The sequence below is a fragment of the Falco punctatus genome (genome assembly GCF_963210335.1).
Source record: "Falco punctatus genome assembly, chromosome: 5".
NCBI lineage: Eukaryota > Metazoa > Chordata > Aves > Falconiformes > Falconidae > Falco > Falco punctatus.
The window spans coordinates 62,123,385-62,141,543 of record NC_137584.1 but is presented as its reverse complement, the minus strand read 5'-3'; the positions used below and the strand labels follow the sequence as shown (position 1 = coordinate 62,141,543).

The following is an 18,159-nucleotide window of genomic DNA, read 5'->3' as shown; positions in this document are numbered from 1 at the left end:
CACCCCCGCCCCGCCCCGTCCCGTCCCTCAGGGCCACGTCATTCGCTCTCCGTGGCCGGAAGTGATGGCAGCTGCCCGGCGGCCAACGGGCGCCGTGCGTGTGGCGGGGTGAGAGGTGAAAGATCAGGCGGGGCGTAGGAAGATGGCCGCGCTGGCGGCGCTCGCCGGGCGGTGGGCGCGGACGTACTGAGAGGATGGCGGCGGCGCGGCGAGCGGCGCGCTGCGGCTGAGACACCCCCCGCGGCTCCCCCGGCGGGCCCCGCGCCGCTGCCCCCTGCGCTCCTGTCGGTTGGCGGCGGCGCCGCCGCCCCGCGCCGCGCGCCCCCCATGAGCGGGGCGGGCGGGCTGGCGTGGCGCGCGCTGCACGCCCTGCTGCGCGCCCTGCTCTGCCTGCAGCGCGCGCTGCTGGCCTGCCTGCGCGGCCGCGCCGCCGCCGGGCCCCGCGCCTGGCTCTGGCGCCGCGCCGCCTCCGCCGCCGCCTCCTGCGCCCTCCTGGCGCCCGCCGCCGGGGCTTTCGCCTTCCGCAAGGCGGGCGCGGCGCGGCGGCGGCCCGGGGGCGCGGCGCAGCGGCGGCAGCGGTGGCGCTCGGACGGGCGAGCCCTGCAGAAGCTGCCGGTGCACATGGGGCTGGTGGTGACCGAGGAGGAGCCGAGCTACGCGGACATGGCCAGCCTGGTGGTGTGGTGCATGGCGGTGGGCATCTCCTATGTCAGCGTCTACGACCATAATGGTGAGCGGGAGTGCGGGGGAGGTCGTGCCGCGGAGGCGCCCCGGGGAAGCGCTGCCGGGCCCCGCGGCGCCGTCCGGCTGGGGCCGGGGGAGGGGCTCCCGCTCCCGGGGTCTTCCCGAGCCGCGTGCCGGCCTCGCCGTCGGCAGCTTCTTTCTCGTCCCCTGGAGCCGCTTGGCCTCTGCGGAGCTCCTGGCCCTGGTAAGCTGGGGAACGCTCCGAGTGACCTCCTGCTCTAGCTCCTGGGTCAGGGTGACCTGATGCCGCCTGCTCACTGGTGGGGACAGGTGTGGTGGGGCCTTTCAGGAACCTTGTCCCTAGCCCTGGGCTGACAGGAACCGCTGGCATCTGAAAGCTATGGCCGTGTAGGGTACAGGCTGTTAGTAGAGAAGTTAGAGCTTTAGCTTCAGAGCTTGTAAGAGCAGGTGTTATGAGCCATGTCTGAATTTCCAGAAGTAGATGAATGAGAGCAGCCATCTAATTTCATGTACTCCCTTCCATGTGAAGAGGCAGGATGGAAAGGTGGTTGGACATAAACATGTATGTCCTGTGTGCAGTCTGTATTGTAAAATTAAATTATCTGGCCTGCATGTGGCATAAGGACTATTGCTACTTGATGTTTGAATTAACCCCGAGCCAGTGCTTGTGAAAACTTTAGTGGTTTTTCATATCTTCTATGTGACTATTCATTTCTGGGTCTTGGGTGCAAGACTGAACTCTTGCTCTTGCAGGTATGTTGATTCCATGTCACTGAGTATCTTAATGATAAGTTCAGGGTTTGGATTTAATGTTCTGTGGAATAATTGTGGAACGAATCTGTCTTCCTCACAGCTGTCCTTTTCTGCTCAGGTGATGAAGCCAGTCATATTCAAGATATTCTTAGGTGAAGCTTTCTGCCTAGCTGTTGAGATGTGATCTCTAACTGAGACTAGATAAGCTATCAGCTCAGAAGGGCTAATAATGCATGAGATGGACTGTGTCTTGAATCTGTCCTCTCTGGAGGAGAAAGCTTCATGCTGGAGATCCCTGTGCTGTTGCTGTCAGTGGTGACACTTGCTTTGAGCTGCTTCTGATGGCTGTCTAGAGATGTCATGCAAATTAGATCAACTCTGTGGATTTATGCCAGTTTAGAAGTACAGTCTATAATAGTTTTCTAGTACTTTTTCAGGAAAAACTCAGCAGTGCCTCCCACGTAAGTAGCTGATTGTCATCAAGTGTGCAAAAGCATTTGAGATGTGCAGGCCTTTCCCTGAACATAGGCATTTGTGAATATTTTGTTTTTCTAAACCACTGCCGTTAAGAGTTCTGTTTCATGTCTGGTCCTTTATATGTGATAAAGGACTTAAATAGCTTGACTTTCACTAAATTCTCTAAGATCTTTTTAAGAAACTGGGCTTAATGCCAGTCATGCAGTTTAAACTGGCCATCTGTTCTGGGCTGTTGTGGAACTTGGTTATGTTGTGTTTCAGTGGGAGAGTATTTTCTCATTTGAAACTCAAGGAATGGTGTAAAATATATGGATAACATCTCGAGGACAGAGAAAACAGTCAGCACCTTCTGAAAAGCCATTTACATGTTGATGTTTTCTTGTTGTCAACTTGGAAAGCATTCAACCATGTTAAATGCTGCAGAGCAAACATTAGTACCAAAAGAGAGTGAGACTATCCCTTGAAGCCTGAAGAGACACATTTTATTGTATGGGATCTCTAGATTTCTGTCAGACCTCAAATAAGTTATCTGCACTATTGCCTAATGTGTTCTGTGTGTATGTTTAATTCCTTTTTAGATCCCTGCATTGTGCTGCATAAATGGTGTCAATGAGAACTGAATTGAGGGACAGATACAGCTGAGTGTCATGTTTATTGGTGGTCTTAGTTTTTGGCTTGCTGGCTGTGCAACTGTTCAACGCTGGGGAGGGAGGAGGCATCAGCCAATGCTTTGGTAGCCGCTGTCACTGAGTTCCTGTCTGACAAGCAGGAGCCAGTTCTGTTGTAGTGTCTTGACACCTTCATTAGGCAGAAGCCACTTCTGCTTTTTCAGCACACGTGTTGAGATCCAGTCAGATCTAAGACTGACTTAAAACCTGTAAATAGAATGACCAGAAATGACAAGGTTATGTCCTTTGAAGAGTAGGGTAGCTTAATAAGCTTGCAGAGCAATTGTCATTGTTGGCAGCTCAGGGAAAAAAAAGTATCTTTGAGATTATTTGCTGCTGTTTCCATAGATTGTAGCATTCGTGCTAAAGTTGCATGTTAAGAGGTTTTGTTAACACCTTTGACAACTGAAAGTGTAGCCATGTTCTCATTGCTCTAGTATCAAGACAATGTTCTTCAGTAGTTCATTCTTCTGTTAGTTCCTTGATACCAGAGTATGCCGGTTTAATTGCCAGCTTGAATTCCAGTCTGTTGGAACATAATTGAAGAATGCAAGATGATGCAGAACAATTAAAATGTTTTAAATGGGTGGCTTTTGCCAGACTTTCAGAGTTGATGAGGATAGGCTGCCATTACACATGGATGTTCTTCACAGGTTTTCTGGGATAGTAGCCACAACTGCTTTTTGCACAGCATCTTGTCAGCTGAGCCTTTTAAACTGGTTTCAGAGAGTGAGCAACTAGTCATTCATATGGCTTGAGTATGTGCTTCTGGTAACAGCAGATACATTGCCTTTCTTTCGGTGATAAGCTCCTTATGGTGTCTGGATTGAGCATGCAGTATTTCCAGATAGAGTTGTTAAGTAGGATGTTACAGTTGTTGCTAAATCTGGTTCTTAGTAATAGTGATGTCTGGAACCCTTGATGGTAACACCAGTGTAGTGAGGATGAATAAAATTGGGTACAGCTTGCTTTTATCAGTAAGCAAAAGGTGAACCTTAACTACGCTATACACTTGTTTTAAGCTTCTCAGGTAGTGAGACTTTTGGCCTGCTGATCTGCTTCAGAGAGGTTTTGTGTTAATACAGTTATACCAACTATTGACTTATCAAAAATAAGTTGTCCCTACTGATGCTGGCTGTGGTGAAGAAGGAAATGCAATGACAAGTGCTCTGAATCTGTGTTAGATGTACTGAGGTATACTTTAGTTTAGTTCCTTTTTTTTTTTCCCACTGCATATTTGTGGTATAGAGATTCTTCTCATTGCAACAGGAAACTGATTACAAGAGTGGTCTTCCCTGGTTACGTTTTCTGGAAGAAATACTGTGTCAGTTTCCTGCAGAAGGATTACATTAAAAATGTGTCCTTAATTGCCCCTTTTGTAGGAGGAGAGGGAAGCATGAAGTACTTTCTTTAAAGAAGTGACAGATAAGCTGTTTATTTGTTTATAGTAGTGAATTTTTGTATTTTTAACAAAATTACTAAATAGTAGGTTGTATCTATATTCTTTGGTGTCAAGCTAAGTAGCTGCATCCCTGCTGATGCTAGTGTGTTACAGCAGCTGCACCAGTAACTGTAAGGGCAACTTGGCTGGAGCTGATTCCTGTGGGCAGTTACAGAACCCAGTATGCTACAAATGTATTGGGTAATACTTGTGGGATGTGATTAGGTACTTGGCTGTCTTCTCTGAATCCATGAAGTATGCCAGAAGCCTGGGGTAAAAAGGTCTTTGCAGAATGCAAGAGGATCATAATGTAAGAAACTGTCTTGTACTGTAATAAATATATGGTGCTATGAGTTGCAGTGCTCAAAACCGATCTCCACCCCTGCCCTAGCAGGCTTGGCGGCCTAAGGTGGCATGCTTTTACTGCATCTGGTGTGTAGGGGCCTCTTTCATTCTCTCAGTTTATTAATATGCAGCAGAACAAAGCCATAATAAACATAATGCTGCTGGCTGCACCTTGGTTATTAAATCCAGATTGACTAAAACTTAACTGTTTTGATCAAGGATTTTATTTCTGTGGACTTCTGTATTGCCAGTCCTATTACTTGGTAGAAATCCAGCTATGCTGATCAAGACCTTATCTCTGAAGTAATAATGCAGCCTTCCCACAGTCAGAAGGCAGTGATTGTACAATTATATAGTAGCAGTTGGAAGTACCTTCTGGGGAGCAGAAGCCTTTGACCCGTGTCACATGCTTCAGCTTTCTTCTGTTAAAGTTACTTTGCCATTTGGGAGCTTGCTTGAGCGTTACTTCTGTACGTCAGTGAAGCTCTCCTGAGATAGTTTGGGATGTGTCTAGAATGCCTTTTGGGAGCTTGCTGAATCTTGGCATTTGAGTAGTTTGGGGTCCTGAGTAGATGCTTCAGGCTGAAGGTTTCTTAAAAGGCGTAGTACGACTGTATTGAGAACTTGGGTTTCTTCATCCGGGGTTTAGCTGTCCAGTGAACTGCTTCTCACCAATTCTCCCTTAGAAATTCTTTGAAAGGATAGAGTATTGCAGTAATCAAAAGAAATTAAAAGCCTACATTCAGGGCTAACAAAATAGTCTCTTCCAAATTACTTGATAATTTTGAAGTTCTAGTCAATCCATGAAACTTTCTGGGCATTCAGTATGTTCGCTTCATTGGGGGAGATAACACAAAATCACAATTTTCTTATTTACCAGAACACTTTTGTGAAATATATGCCATGCGATACTGGTATAAGTCTTCACCCATGTTAAACTTTATTTTCAATGGTTTTATTTTGGTATTTGGTTGGGAGGAGTCCGCAGACCACATTTATTAAAAGGACTAACGCTGATCTGTAGAAAGTAATCTACTTATAGGTATGGGTGGTATGAAAGCAGTATCTCTTCTCTTGATTGCTGATGAGCTCTTGTTCTCCTGGTACAGAACGTCCCTCCAAGAAGAAATGTGGGAGGAATGGTCACCCATGAGGTTTTAAGTTCTAACTTGTATTCTTAGTGCTAGCTTAAGTAGCTTCAATGGGGGTGAAGCTTAAGTGACCTCAGCCACTTTCAAAGTTGGATTGTATTTTTTCTAGGCTCTTGTATTCTAGCTTTCCATATCCTATAAGGTCCAGTGTAATGCCTGCTTTCCTCTGTTATCAGCCAGCATGATCCAACATGAGGATGTGGGCAGAAGTTGTTCCTGTGTTAAAAGTTTCTTGACCATTTGAAGTGGGTTATGATTTGATGTTTCTCAAACTGTTGATACTTTGATGCTTTAAACAGACTTGTTACCTTACGACTATTCCCTTGTTGGCACTGGAGGGGAGCTGAGAAAGTACTGAAATGCTGTGGAAATGTATTCTTTCCTATGCTTAACTTTGGTTAAGGTGTTTCCTCGTGAGGAAGAGCCAACTCTTATTCTGTGTTTTACTGGATTGTGCTGCATTATAATGCAGGGCAAGTGAGAATGTTGAACCTTGAGATGCTACCGAGGCATGAACAGGTGGTGGCTGTGGTAGTCTAGCCGGACAAACAGATGGTTGATGCCAGCTGTGTCAGTTGTTCCCTTCCCAGTTTGCACTTCCTGTCACTTTTGAGCCTTGCTTCTGCTGACCTCGCAGCCTATTAATTACAGAGGGATTTGTCAGTCTCTAACCCTAAAATGCTGCAACACCACGGTTGTCTGCGAAGGGGCATGGCTTGTAACTACTGCAAAACTGAGCAAAAGGCACATGCCCTGGAAAAGAGCTCTGTAAGGAGGACTGCTGCAGGAAACTAACCCGCTTCTGGTTTGCCTCTGCTGTAAGGGGGACTAATGATCAATAGCAGGTATGCAGCTTGTGTTGTAAAAATGAAAATCACCCCTGGAAACAGCTCACAAGTTCTCAGTTTCTGCTGGTGAGTTGGTTGGTTGTTTTTTTTTTTTGTTTTTTTTTGTTTTTTTTCCAGAACTACTGAAGTTTGTACTCTCTTGCTTTGGGAATTATAGTGCTTAAATATGCATAATTCTTAAAACACTTCATTTACTGGAATATACGCATTTTTACTAGCCTGTAAGGACTCCCAAGTCGTAACTGAACAAAACTGTTTCTGCTTTTCAAAAAAAAAAAATGTTTCTAATGAGAAATAATAGTGACAATTTCATGATTGTGTTCCATATTAGAAATAGTAGTCGGGCTGAAATTCTCCCCACTTAACAGCGAACAGCTGTTCTATTGCTAGAATTTATTAGACCTCTTGTCAGGCACTAATGTTCTATAATGTTAAAATCATGTTATGGACTTGCTTTCAACTTGTGTAAGACTGAACAAAATGGGAATGTAGGATTAAATCAAGATTTAAGTCTTGCTGCCTAGGAACACTTGAATTCTGTCAGTGAGTTGATCTGCTCGTGCACTCTTGATTACTCTATCATATATACATTAGCAAAAGCATCTTCCAGAACTAACTTGGATGTATTTTATAAATTTTACGAAATGAACCTTGTAGGCAAATGTTTTTGAGATACATAAGGGAGTCTGTGTCTGAGCCACAACTATGCAAAATAATTTTTAAAGTCAAGTGTAAATTTGGTCCATGTATGTTGCTTCTGGCTGGACTTGCCATTGTATGCATTGGTAAGAAAAACTCTTGTCCACTGAGTGAGAGACGAAATGCTGAAGGAGTAAAGTTCCCCAAAGTTATTGGTTTTAAATGAAGATTTCAGTTTGGATGTTTTCTACCTTCTGATGTGCTTCAGGATCATCTCTGCAGGAAAACTGTAGGTGTGTCAAGGTTAGCGGATCAGTTGGAATTTAGGTGTGGAGGTCTTTCCAGGAAAGACTTATTACAATTGTACAGTGATAATACCACAATACAGTGATAACTACAATAGCTTCCAGTTTATGTAAAACTGCTGTTCAAAGAGCAACACAGGACCCAGGTTTGAACGAAGGAGGTGGGTGAAATATGTGAGGAGAGTGAAAGGGAAATGCTGGTGATACTTGGATAAATCTCAAGAACAAATCTAGCATGTCTTCAGTATCCACTGTATGTATTAAAGGACTTGGTCCAGCAAAGGTCCTTATCTGATGCTCTTTCTTATAGAGCAGTAAGCACCTTGGTCTGTTCTCCTGCCTGTTATCCTCAATGCCTTAATTTACTTCAGAGCTGGAGTCTGGATTCTTAAATCTGTTCTTCCGACCTTTGATGGGAATAGGTAACAACTTTTCAAGAGAAAAGAATTGATGTCATTTGTGTTGGGTGGGAAGAAGAGAGCAGCTGTCTGTTTCCAGATTGGGAGACCCTCCTAACTATGCCAACTCATTTTCTGATTATTGAACATCAGGTGTGTTTTTTCTCATCTTGAAAAGTGGACTGAAGTCAAGTGACTCTTAGAGGTGAGGTACATGCAACCTCGTACAGATCTTACTTGAAGATGGTGTGGGATTAGCAATGGCAATAGCTGCACTGATCTTAGGTGTAAGGAAGACAGTGCTAACTCTAGCACAGAACAGACTTACCCGAGCAGAGTTGTATCAAACAGTAAAGCAGCAGTCTCAATTTCTAATACGTATGAATATACACTAATAAGCAGGAGCACAAAGTGTAACAATTTAACATTAGACTTAGTGAAAATCTAACACTTTTTTTTCTATCAAGGTTGCTGCCTTACTGAGGTTTACTTGTCTGTCAACATGTGAAATCAGTTATAAGCATTGCAAATACTTGTGTAACGAAGCAAATTATTTTTTTGCAGGAAGTGTCCAGGATGGGAGGAAAATCAGATGCTTTACCACCTGTTAAAACCTCTAATGAAACCTGTGTAGAAATACTAACTCACTAGGCCTAAAGGCTAGCATATTAAATGTGTTGTATCGCTTCATCTTGCAAACTAACTCCTGATATATTACATACAGTCTTAACCCAATGCTTATACACTGACCACTGCTGATGTGGAAATGGCTGTTTGTAGCAGTTACTAGTATCAGAATTGCGTTGAGCTGTTGAATCAAGTTCAGTGTTTCTTGTTAGATTGTGTGGGCATTTTTGGACTGGTCAACAGAAGTGCTTGACATGGGATTTCTGAATGAAACCTGAGGTCTTAGTGCCAACCCCTGAATACAATGTGATAAAAGCATTATCAATTCCTAAGTAAATATGGCTAGCCACACTGTTGCATGGTAGATAATTAAGCTGAAACACTTAATTTTTACTGTGGCTTTTAATTATAAATAGTTGTGTCTCAAGAGCTAGGATTTATTTTAGAATGGGATCCTAAGTATATTGAGTTAGCAGGTTTTTGTAATCTGCTGCACTCAAAATATGTCTGCCATAAACAGGTAAGCATAAAAAGGCCTTGGAGGCTGCATTAATTCCTTGAAATATACAGCTTGTGAAATCCTGTTTTTAGGAAATCTATAATGTTGGCCATAGCGTAAGAGTGCACAGTTACTGTGCCTGATACACTGATTTAGTATTGACTTGCACTGTTAGCCTGGGGCTTCAGTAGTAAGACAGTAAGTGGTAGCAGACTTAATCTGCAGACTTAATCTGCAAACCTACAGCAGCATGGGCATTAAAGAAACTTGATGGCCCTGTACTGGTAGGGTATTGCTGTCTCAAACTATTGCTAGCTTACTAAGGACAGTAAGTCTTAAACTATCCCTCATGCAATTGCAGCTTGCTACTTAAACCAGCCTGGGTGAAAGAGGAACAAAAGCACATTAATTCTTTTTGCAAGGTCACTAAAGCTAGTCATATGCAGTAGCAGTTGTTTTGGATTCTTATCGTACTTGTGAACTCCAGTTTGAAACCAGTACTGACTACCTGATTCTCTTTTCTTCTTGCCTAGTGTCAGATTTGTTTTGTGCTACCCTTTGTAGGAGTTGGCTGACATGCACCCTTTTTTAAAGGTATTTTCAAGAGGAATAATTCAAGATTGATGGATGAAATTTTGAAACAGCAGCAAGAACTCTTAGGACTAGATTGCTCAAAGTACACAGTGGAATTTGTGAATCAAGACAAAGCTGATCAAGGTAAGATGAATTGTGAGGAGGGATTGGTATGACTAAATAGCTGTATATAAATCATAACTCTGCTTTTCCTTAAACACAATCCTGTGTACCTTTCCCTTCATTAAGCAACTGATTATCATGCAACCTTCCTTGGATAATATTGAACTTCCATTGTGCTGCTTTGTTCCTAACTGATAATACAGTAATGCCCTCTTTCCCATAGTGATGATTACTGGGTAGCCTGATCTTTCCTTTACCCTGACTGTTGTACCATGACCCTTTTAATGCATCAGTGTAGCTCAATGCTATTGTTTCAGTGAAGTGAATTCTTTTGCTGAGAGAGTTGAAAAAGCACTGGAGTAATTGTAAGGGACCTGATGTCAAGTTAACACTTCTATCTTTCCAAACTTATACATCAGAGTGGGAAGGAAGAAGGGAAAGAGCAAAACTGCACATTGTCATGGCAATGTATAATGACACTGGGAAGGTAAAGGTTGTAAGTTAAAAAAAATAATACTACTCTGTGATAGCAGCTTTTGCATGTAGAAATGAGAAACAGGAATATGCTTCAAGGTTAATGTTCCTTATTCAATATTGTGTGCTGCAAGTATTCATTTATGTATGCTGAGTAACCAAATGCTAGAATTCTGTTCAAAATGTAGTAAGTCATAAGCATGTGCTTACTAAAGCAGGCCTTTGCCTTAGAGGGGTAGATTGATACTTACAGCTCTCCTAACTGTGGCTTGTAATATTTAAATAGGTTTCATAATAAAAAAACAACCCTTGTGTTTTAGGGCAATCATGCTACATAGTTTAAAGACTTAAGAAAAAACTACATTTCGCAAGCTGTAGTACATTTAGCTGCATTTAAGAGGCTGCTGGCTGCGTTTTGCTTCCTGTAAAAGAGACGATGGGATGACAAGATCACTTGCACCAGTTTTCCAGCACAGAGTTCTATGTGTTTCAACATAAACTTACCTTATAAGCAACTTAGGCTAAGGTGCTAGCGTTTACATGGAAGCATCCAAGTTTCATGTTATTTCTCTTTATTCCTGTGAAGGTTGAAATAACAAACAGAAAATGGGGTAGACAGGCTGCTAATGTCACTAACTAGCATACTTAGCTACACTTACCTGAATCAGGATCTTTACATCCAGACTAAATGAACTACTCAAAGACTGCTCAAGACTTGCTGACTGAAAAGGTACATTTAAGTCTCGGGAGCCTTTTGTGAAGGAAACTATGAAAAGCAGAGGTGTTTTCTGCTCTTTTTAGAATTTTTCACTCTTTCTTAGAAGGCTCCACAGTCAGATCAGATGCTCCATACTTCGAACCGAGCAACCTGATATCTGTCCATTTTATAATATTAAACTGCAACTTTTAACTTTTGAGAAGCAAAATGACATGTCTTCTATTTATGAATACTGTTAGAGATCCTTTAACATAGGACATGTGACAAATTAAACAATATCAAGGAACAATTATTTTCATTATGGTAGTTTTGGATAGACTGAGGGTTTTTGAGGTGTTCTTATGAGTCTTCTGACTGTATTCTGTGGTTCTTTGCAGTCAAGTTCTGCACTTTTAAGAAACACTCTTTTGAAGTATCTGATTATAATAACAACCCTAAGTTCTATATAAGTCTTGTACATCCCCACACTAGTATTTAACCTAGTTACTTCAAGCTGGGTTTAGGACACTCTTGGTAGCCTTCAGCTTTAAGTTTTGCTGAGTTACCTAAGGGGTACCTTATCAGAACTGATGATAAAGCAAGTCACGTAGTGTGAGGAGACTCTTACCTCACAATAGTGTAGACAGTAAGATTGTTGTGAAATGTCGTCTTAAGTCAGCCATAGAGATTAATGGGTCAATTTCATTGCTATTACATCTGGTTCCTAGCTCTCTGTAGCAACCTTAAATCAATGTTGGAACTCTTGCATCAGTTTTGAAATGCTGCTGAAAGATTCTGGGATCATATTTGGGAAGAGCTCCAGCTTAATCAGTGTCACATGAGTGTCCACAGCAGCTGTTGAAACACCTTCCCCTTTTAGGGTAGGAATTAGATCTTTTTTCCCTTTCCCTGAACTGCAGATCTTTCTGCAGTAACGACTCCCCAGTTTACTGTTTAGGCACTTTCCTCTCACTGCTTTGCCTGACAGTGTAAGAACAAATGCAAATTTCCTGGAAGACTCTACGTGTCAAGACTGACATTAATTAAACGACTTTTCAGAAGACCTCTCAAAATAATTGCCTTAAATTTGTGTTTTAGTAATACAGCAAATCCAGAAGACTTAACTACTCCTGTAAGAGATGGATCAAGTGTATCCAGTTGTATAATACAGGAAGTAAACTACAAGTTCCTTTCAAATATATCCTGTGACTATCTAAAGCACATTCAAAACAACTATATTTCTGTTGCTTTTAAACTGTGTTTTGTACTTTCAGTTTTAAATTGCCAATCTACATTGAAGGTGCTGTCTCCAGAAGATGGAAAAGCAGACATAGTAAAAGCTGCTCAGAACTTTTGTCAATTGGTAGCACAGCAGCAAAGAACATACACAGACCTGGATGTGAATGTGTTAGACAACTTATTAAGTAGTAAGTATGACATGGTCGTGGGGAAGAGGGGAAAGAGTATCAGATTTGTAACAGTTTTGGTTTCTAGTATATTTATTGCCTAGAATGTATGCATCTTGATGCTTAGGCTATCGGGGTAAGTTATGACTTGCTTTTAGGCTTCTGCTAAGAATTTCTTACTGGTCTACTCTCTTTTGAACTTTTTTCTTTAAGCAGAAAAAGGAAACTTTAAGCTATATTGCAGAGTCTTAGCTTTTCAGAGTTTACAGCCTCTGTGGGATGTTGTGCAGTGAGTTTTCTGAAAAAAAAGTACCGCAGGGATCACTTGAAACTAGACTGTTATAACTTAGGTTAACTTGCAGGCTAGCATGCTGCAAACCCGGGTATGGGCAGAGTCTTTTCCGGATCTAGTTACAGCATTTAAAGCTGTTACTGCTGCCTAACTACTGCCCTGAGTGCAGATGGTAGTGTACTTTATGATCTTTTTCTGCCGTGTAACCCACACTAGCTTAGTTATCTTCATTACTGATTCATGCAGATTGCTAACTCTGCGCTGAGGTGCATGGCTACGTGCAATAGCTATGAAAAGGGCAGGGCTGCCCTAATCTCACACCTGGGAGAAGTAGTTCAGAGCAAGCCTCCACTTCCCCAGTGGTGCTATAGAGCTGTAATAGTTGCTCAGCTTTCCTAGGTGGTTCATGCATGTTAATTGCAGCATAATTAGCTTGGCAGGGTTCAGGTTTCAGATTGCACACTTCATCTTGGATGTCTGCAGGCACACTATTTTAAGTGTGGCTTCTGTTAATTGGATATCAGAGTGATTATTTTTTTTCTTTTAAAATTGGTGGTCGACTGAATTGCTCTGCAGACTGACTGCTGTTGCAGTTTGGACACTTCAATCTCCACTTCAAACTGAATTCTATCCCTGTTGTCAGCATGCGGTTTGATAGCTTCTCACTAACAGAATTATTAAACATATTGAATAAGGTATCTGAACAAGTAACATAAGACATTTGTCCTGTTATACTACAAAGGCAGTTTTAAGGAAGTGAATAATTGCTTCTTTAAAACAGTCACTCATTTAATGAAAAACTGGTGAAAAATTATACCCATGTATGTATTTTGGCCAGTGATGTTTAACTGGAGTTTCTCAGACACTTACGATCTTTTGTCTGTGCATTTAAGTGTCTGGGTATGGTAAAAGTATTAGGTCCAGTCGTACATTGAATAGGATTCTTGTTCAAGTAATGCATGCTAGCTAAGCACAGAAAGAGAAATCTCCTAGACTTTGAAACTGTCAGATTAAGCAGCCTGTTTCAAAGTTTACACTTTTATGTGGCTAATAACTAAGGATAGTATTTATAACTAGTCCTGCTTATTAATTGGCTTGGTTTTGATGTTTGGGCCAGTTGGAGATGATCTATTCTTTCATGACTTATTTAGTAGCAGCTTATGAAACTACTTATTTTAGTTGTAAGCAAATTTAGTTTCTGTGCATCCTTAATGGAAAGATATTGAATGTAAACATCTGTGAGTTACTGATGTAAGATGTAATTAGTTCTGAAAAGCATTACTTGAGTAGCTTTATTTTTAGGGTTTGCATTCATGGTGACTGCCGTAAGTTTCTCGTTCTTCATATTTTAATTTAAATACCTGATAATGTAGGTTTTTAACTTTATGTTCATATTTAAGATGCAGTTATTGAAGTCTAATGTTGAAATGGTATGGTTCTAGCTTGTCATGTGGCGTTTCTGGTTCTTAATCCACTCATGCTCTAATTCTTACAGCTTGCATTTTCTTCAGTGTAAGAGTACTTTCTTATGAGCGATGCCTCAACTAACCAGCTTGTTTTCAGAAAAGTAGGATTAAAAAAAAGCTGCATTATAATATTGTCTCTACTTGCTGTCCACCTTCCCAGTAAAGAACATGACTATCAATTAAGGCTGTTGAAGTCGCCCTAAAAAAATCTATGTGGAGAAGAGAAGGGTAGTGCTATCAGCTCTAGAAATTCCTTCATATTCCCCTCTCAGAACTCCTGACCTAGAAGGGATGTTGCCAGTTTCCTGTCCCTTGAGTGTCCAAGCCTTTTGGCTTTTTTTTGTTTTTTTTTGAGTCCATTTCCAAATCCTTCTATCATGTGCTAAACTTGGAGAGTGCTGTAACTCTAGCAGCTCTGAAGGAGCTTCCACGTGTGAAGTATCTGTAGTGTTGATAAATTTAGGTAGAGAAATGAATGCAGAGTGGAAAGCTGTGTTTAGAGTAGGCTGTTCTGACAGTAATACTACAGTGTACATTTTCATTTTCCTTCAGATAGGAACCAGAAGGAAGTATTAGCATTAACTGGGCTCTGAAGGTCTTTCCCTGTTTGAAAAGCCATTGCAGTGTTGAAGATCCTGCCGCTGAACTGGCCAGCTGAGGAGTACTCAGCTACTGAATCAGCTGATGAGTAAAGCTGTCCACTTCCTCCAGAGTCCCCACTTCTAAGTATTCACTGCTTCCCTGCAAAGCTCTTTCATACTAACATGCAAGCTTCTGAACACATAAGTGGCTTTTGCTTTATAATTTTTTCTTAACTTTGGGATGAGATTTGGAAGATGGCACAAAGCAGTCATGTAAATACTTCATCCTTCCTCAGAAATACACATGCTTGGGAACATAGCTTCTTTACCTCTGGTAAAAAGATTACTGTTCCGATGATTCAGTGAGGAGGGAGGATATGAACTTTCTGAAGTCTCCAGCTTCTGTTTCAAAACCTGGGTGGAGTGAAATCTGATAGAACTGTAGTTTCCTGTTCTGTTATTCCCAAAGTTTAACTTCCTCTACAATTAAACTTAGACTTGTAAAAGGCTCTTAACTGGTTTGGGTGTGTTGGGTTTTTTTAAAAACAAGTGAGAAAACTGAGAAATAACATATGAAGTTCAGAACAAATGAGCAGTATTAAACTTTTATCTGTTAAAGGTGGGCGTTATGCAGTGTAAGCACTCTTGCTGTTAACTCATAGAATGAGTGGGTAATGGAAGGGGTGACAAGAAATAGCATGCGATAATTATGACTAATTGCAGCACTATAGCACAGTAGGGTTATGGCTGCTGGAATGCTTTTCAGATGAGGTAGGTAGGTGCATGAAGAACACTGTACCTTCTTGGGTCCCTTTGGGGTACTGTACTGGTTTTCACATGTTACCCTAATCAACTTGCTAGAATTAGCAGGGAAAGCTGGACTAATACTGTTCTAAGCGTATTGCCTGTCTGTCAATTTTAGCCTGGTCTAGCTCAGGCATGGCAGAAGTTTATGGAAGGGAGACTGTGGTTTGGTCACTGATTTGTCTTCAACATTAGAAGATCAATAGGATGCTCTCATCAGTGCAATGACAGTGACTGGGGTTTTAAGGTATGGGGAGTAAAAGTGTGGGCACCTAATGAAGTCTCCTTCAGTGTTACCTAGCCCTGCCCTGGGATGGGTCATGCTGTCTGCTTAGTAATGGGAGGGGGGAAAAAAAATGGCCCTGTCCTTCCTCACTCATCTAACTAGAAAGATTTCACCTGCAACAGTTTGTCTGAAACATTATAGTAAAAGTTGTTTTTAAAATTGTCTGTCTAGCTCCATAGTGAGACAGGAGCAATTCATCTGACAGGATTTTTTTTACAACTTGTTTTCCTAATGGTCTGCAATATCAAGTTGTTCTTAAGTTTGGATTTTTTTGGTGTTAATAGTCCTTTTACTCTACTTGACTACAACTCTGCGTAGTTAAGACTGCAGTAGGTTGGAGTCAGGGTACAGCATGTTCTATGCTACTAAAATAAAGTTTGCCAAGACAAAATTAGAACAAGTCAGGGTTAAGGTTTGCTGTTACTCAGAACAATGTAAGTGTTCCTATCACTTCCTTACCAAGTCTTTGAAAGTTACCTGATGTAAAAGTAACAGCCCGGATTGGCCTGCAGTGGGTACCTTAGCTTTTGCTTAGTTTGTCCTGCTCAGGTGGTGCAAGACCAGTCTGTCCTCCTGGGCTTTTAATTGTTAACTTGTCCTTAGGAGGGTCACTTCATTCAAAAAAAACCCAAATGCATTTAATGAAAAACCAGATGCCTTAGGGTTTAGAAATAAAACAAGTCTTCTGGTGAATTAAATAAAACCTAATTGAACTTGTTCTTACAGGTACAAATGGATTTCCTGATCCTGATTTAGTCTTGAAGTTTGGTCCTGTGGACAGCACGTTAGGATTCCTTCCATGGCACATCAGGCTGACAGAGATCATGTGAGTTGCGTATAAATACTGTGAAATGGGTTGGAATAATAACTAACTGTTGTGGTTAGTTGGCAACAGCTGGCAACTAAATACCACACAGCTGCTTGATCACCCCTTTCCCCACCCACCCTGTTGTGGGGTGTGGAGGAGAATCGGGGAAAAAAAGTAAAACCTGTGAGTTAAGAACAATTTAATTGAAATAAAATGTAATAACACTGTAATAATTGTAATGAAAAGGAAGACTACAAAAAGACAGAGAAATAAAACCCAAGAAAGACAAGTGATGCACAATACAGTTGCTCACCACCTGCTTACCAATGCCCAGCCAGTCCCTGGCAGCGATGGGCCCCTCCTGGCCAATTCCCCTCAGTTTATATACTGAGCATGACATTCTATGGTGTGGAATATCCTTTTGGCTAGTTTGGGTCAGCTGTTCCCTCTCGGCTCCTTGTGCACTCCCTCAGTGGCAGAGCATGGGAAGCTGAAAAGGTCTTGAGTTAGAGTAAGCATTACTTAGCAGCAACTAAAACTTCTTTGTGTTAACATCATTCTCATACTAAATCAAAAAACACAGCACTGTACCAGCTACTAGTAAGAAAATCAATTCTATCCCAGCCAAAACCAGGACAGTGGCTAAAGTCTTTGTGACTTTATGGAAAGAGGAGATCTGTCTAAACAAAGGTGCCTGGAGATTGATTTGAGAATATTAAAGAATTGTTAAATGAAACCTGTCAAGCATCCATTGTTGCAGCTTTAGCTATGGTTAGGCAACAGCAGGCTTTATTCTTCGGGCTTAAGGAACAACTTCTGTCACCATCTAGTCTCTGTGGTCCAATCCCAGTTCTGTCAGTGTTCCTTATGTGGGTTGAGTTGCTAACAGGTTTCTAACAGGGAAACTAAGAATATAAGGGAAATAAGATAATGCAAGATGATCATATCTCTGGATAACTTTCCAATTTTGAAAATAGCTGAACTGACTAGAGTTGCTGTGTTTCTTAAATCTGAGAGCTTTTATAGGGCACTTAAATGTCTGGGCAAACTTGTGCTTCTGCAGCTCTCACTAATGCGAAGTGCCCGGTGTGCTCTAATGGGTAGGCTTTGTTTTAGAGGGTAACACGGTGCTAACAGCTAGTTCAGTTACTAGAGTTGAGTGATAACAGTGTTGTTCTCAGCTTCACAAGGTTACTTAGACAACAGCTTGCTTTAAGTAGTGATATCCCTGACTGCCCGTACAAATGGTGCAGTGTTTATAAAAGCTTATTTTGACTCTTCTAACTTGCTTTCTCAGTTCTTTGCCTTCCCACCTGAACATCAGCTATGAAGACTTCTTCTCTGCCCTCCATCACTATGCAGCCTGTGAGCAGCGATGGGGAAAGTGACTTTTGGCTAAGCATGGAGTCAGGCTCTCTGTGGGAAGGAATTGATGTCTGTTTACAAGCACCTGTGACCCATAAGTCTGGTTCATAGTCCTTTCTTAATTTATCAACAGATTCAATAAAGTGTCTTACCTTTCTAGAGAGTCTGTGTGAATGCGTGAGAATCTATGGGGAGGGGAAAATTCACAGGTTATCTTCATGAAAACAAAGTTACTGTAAGCAAAACTGTTCAGAGCTGAATTACTCTCATTTTCATGTCCAAGTGACCAAAAGAACATGCAAGAATTAAGTCTTGTGAAATGTACAGGACAACATAAAAAAGAGTTCTGTGCCCTGAAGGTCCTTAAATCCAAGGAAGAACTTTCATGTTGGTTTGTTTCTTTTTAATTCTATATGGTCAGGCATTCT

The 18,159-nt window shown here is 41.6% G+C and overlaps 1 protein-coding gene across 3 annotated transcripts; it reads left to right on the top strand.

The window, feature by feature from the left end:
* Window positions 1-123: 123 nt before the first annotated feature.
* NUS1 (NUS1 dehydrodolichyl diphosphate synthase subunit) lies at window positions 124-17,894 on the top strand. Of its 3 annotated transcripts, none has more exons than XR_013928491.1 (5): window positions 125-730; window positions 9,451-9,573; window positions 11,998-12,150; window positions 14,440-14,613; window positions 16,285-16,384. XR_013928491.1 is itself a non-coding variant. In XM_080389544.1 (5 exons), the coding sequence occupies exons 1-5, from the start codon at window positions 328-330 to the stop codon at window positions 17,752-17,754; spliced, it is 870 nt and encodes a 289-aa protein (XP_080245670.1). In that variant the 5' UTR covers window positions 130-327; the 3' UTR covers window positions 17,755-17,894. The 3 variants fall into 3 exon arrangements, 2 of the variants coding, with proteins under 2 accessions (XP_080245671.1, XP_080245670.1); XM_080389544.1 differs by lacking the exon at window positions 14,440-14,613 and adding an exon at window positions 17,664-17,894 and having other exon boundaries at window positions 130-730; XM_080389545.1 differs by lacking the exons at window positions 11,998-12,150; window positions 14,440-14,613 and adding an exon at window positions 17,664-17,894 and having other exon boundaries at window positions 124-730.
* The last annotated feature ends 265 nt before the right edge of the window (window positions 17,895-18,159 follow it).

Excerpts from the sequence above, each read along its gene's own strand:
- NUS1 (XM_080389544.1), top strand. The coding sequence starts at position 328 with ATGAGCGGGGCGGGCGGGCTGGCGTGGCGCGCGCTGCACGCCCTGCTG. Across the intron at positions 731-9,450 it reads CAGCGTCTACGACCATAATG|GTATTTTCAAGAGGAATAAT; the intron begins GTGAGCGGGAGT and ends CCTTTTTTAAAG. Across the intron at positions 16,385-17,663 it reads ATCAGGCTGACAGAGATCAT|TTCTTTGCCTTCCCACCTGA; the intron begins GTGAGTTGCGTA and ends TTGCTTTCTCAG.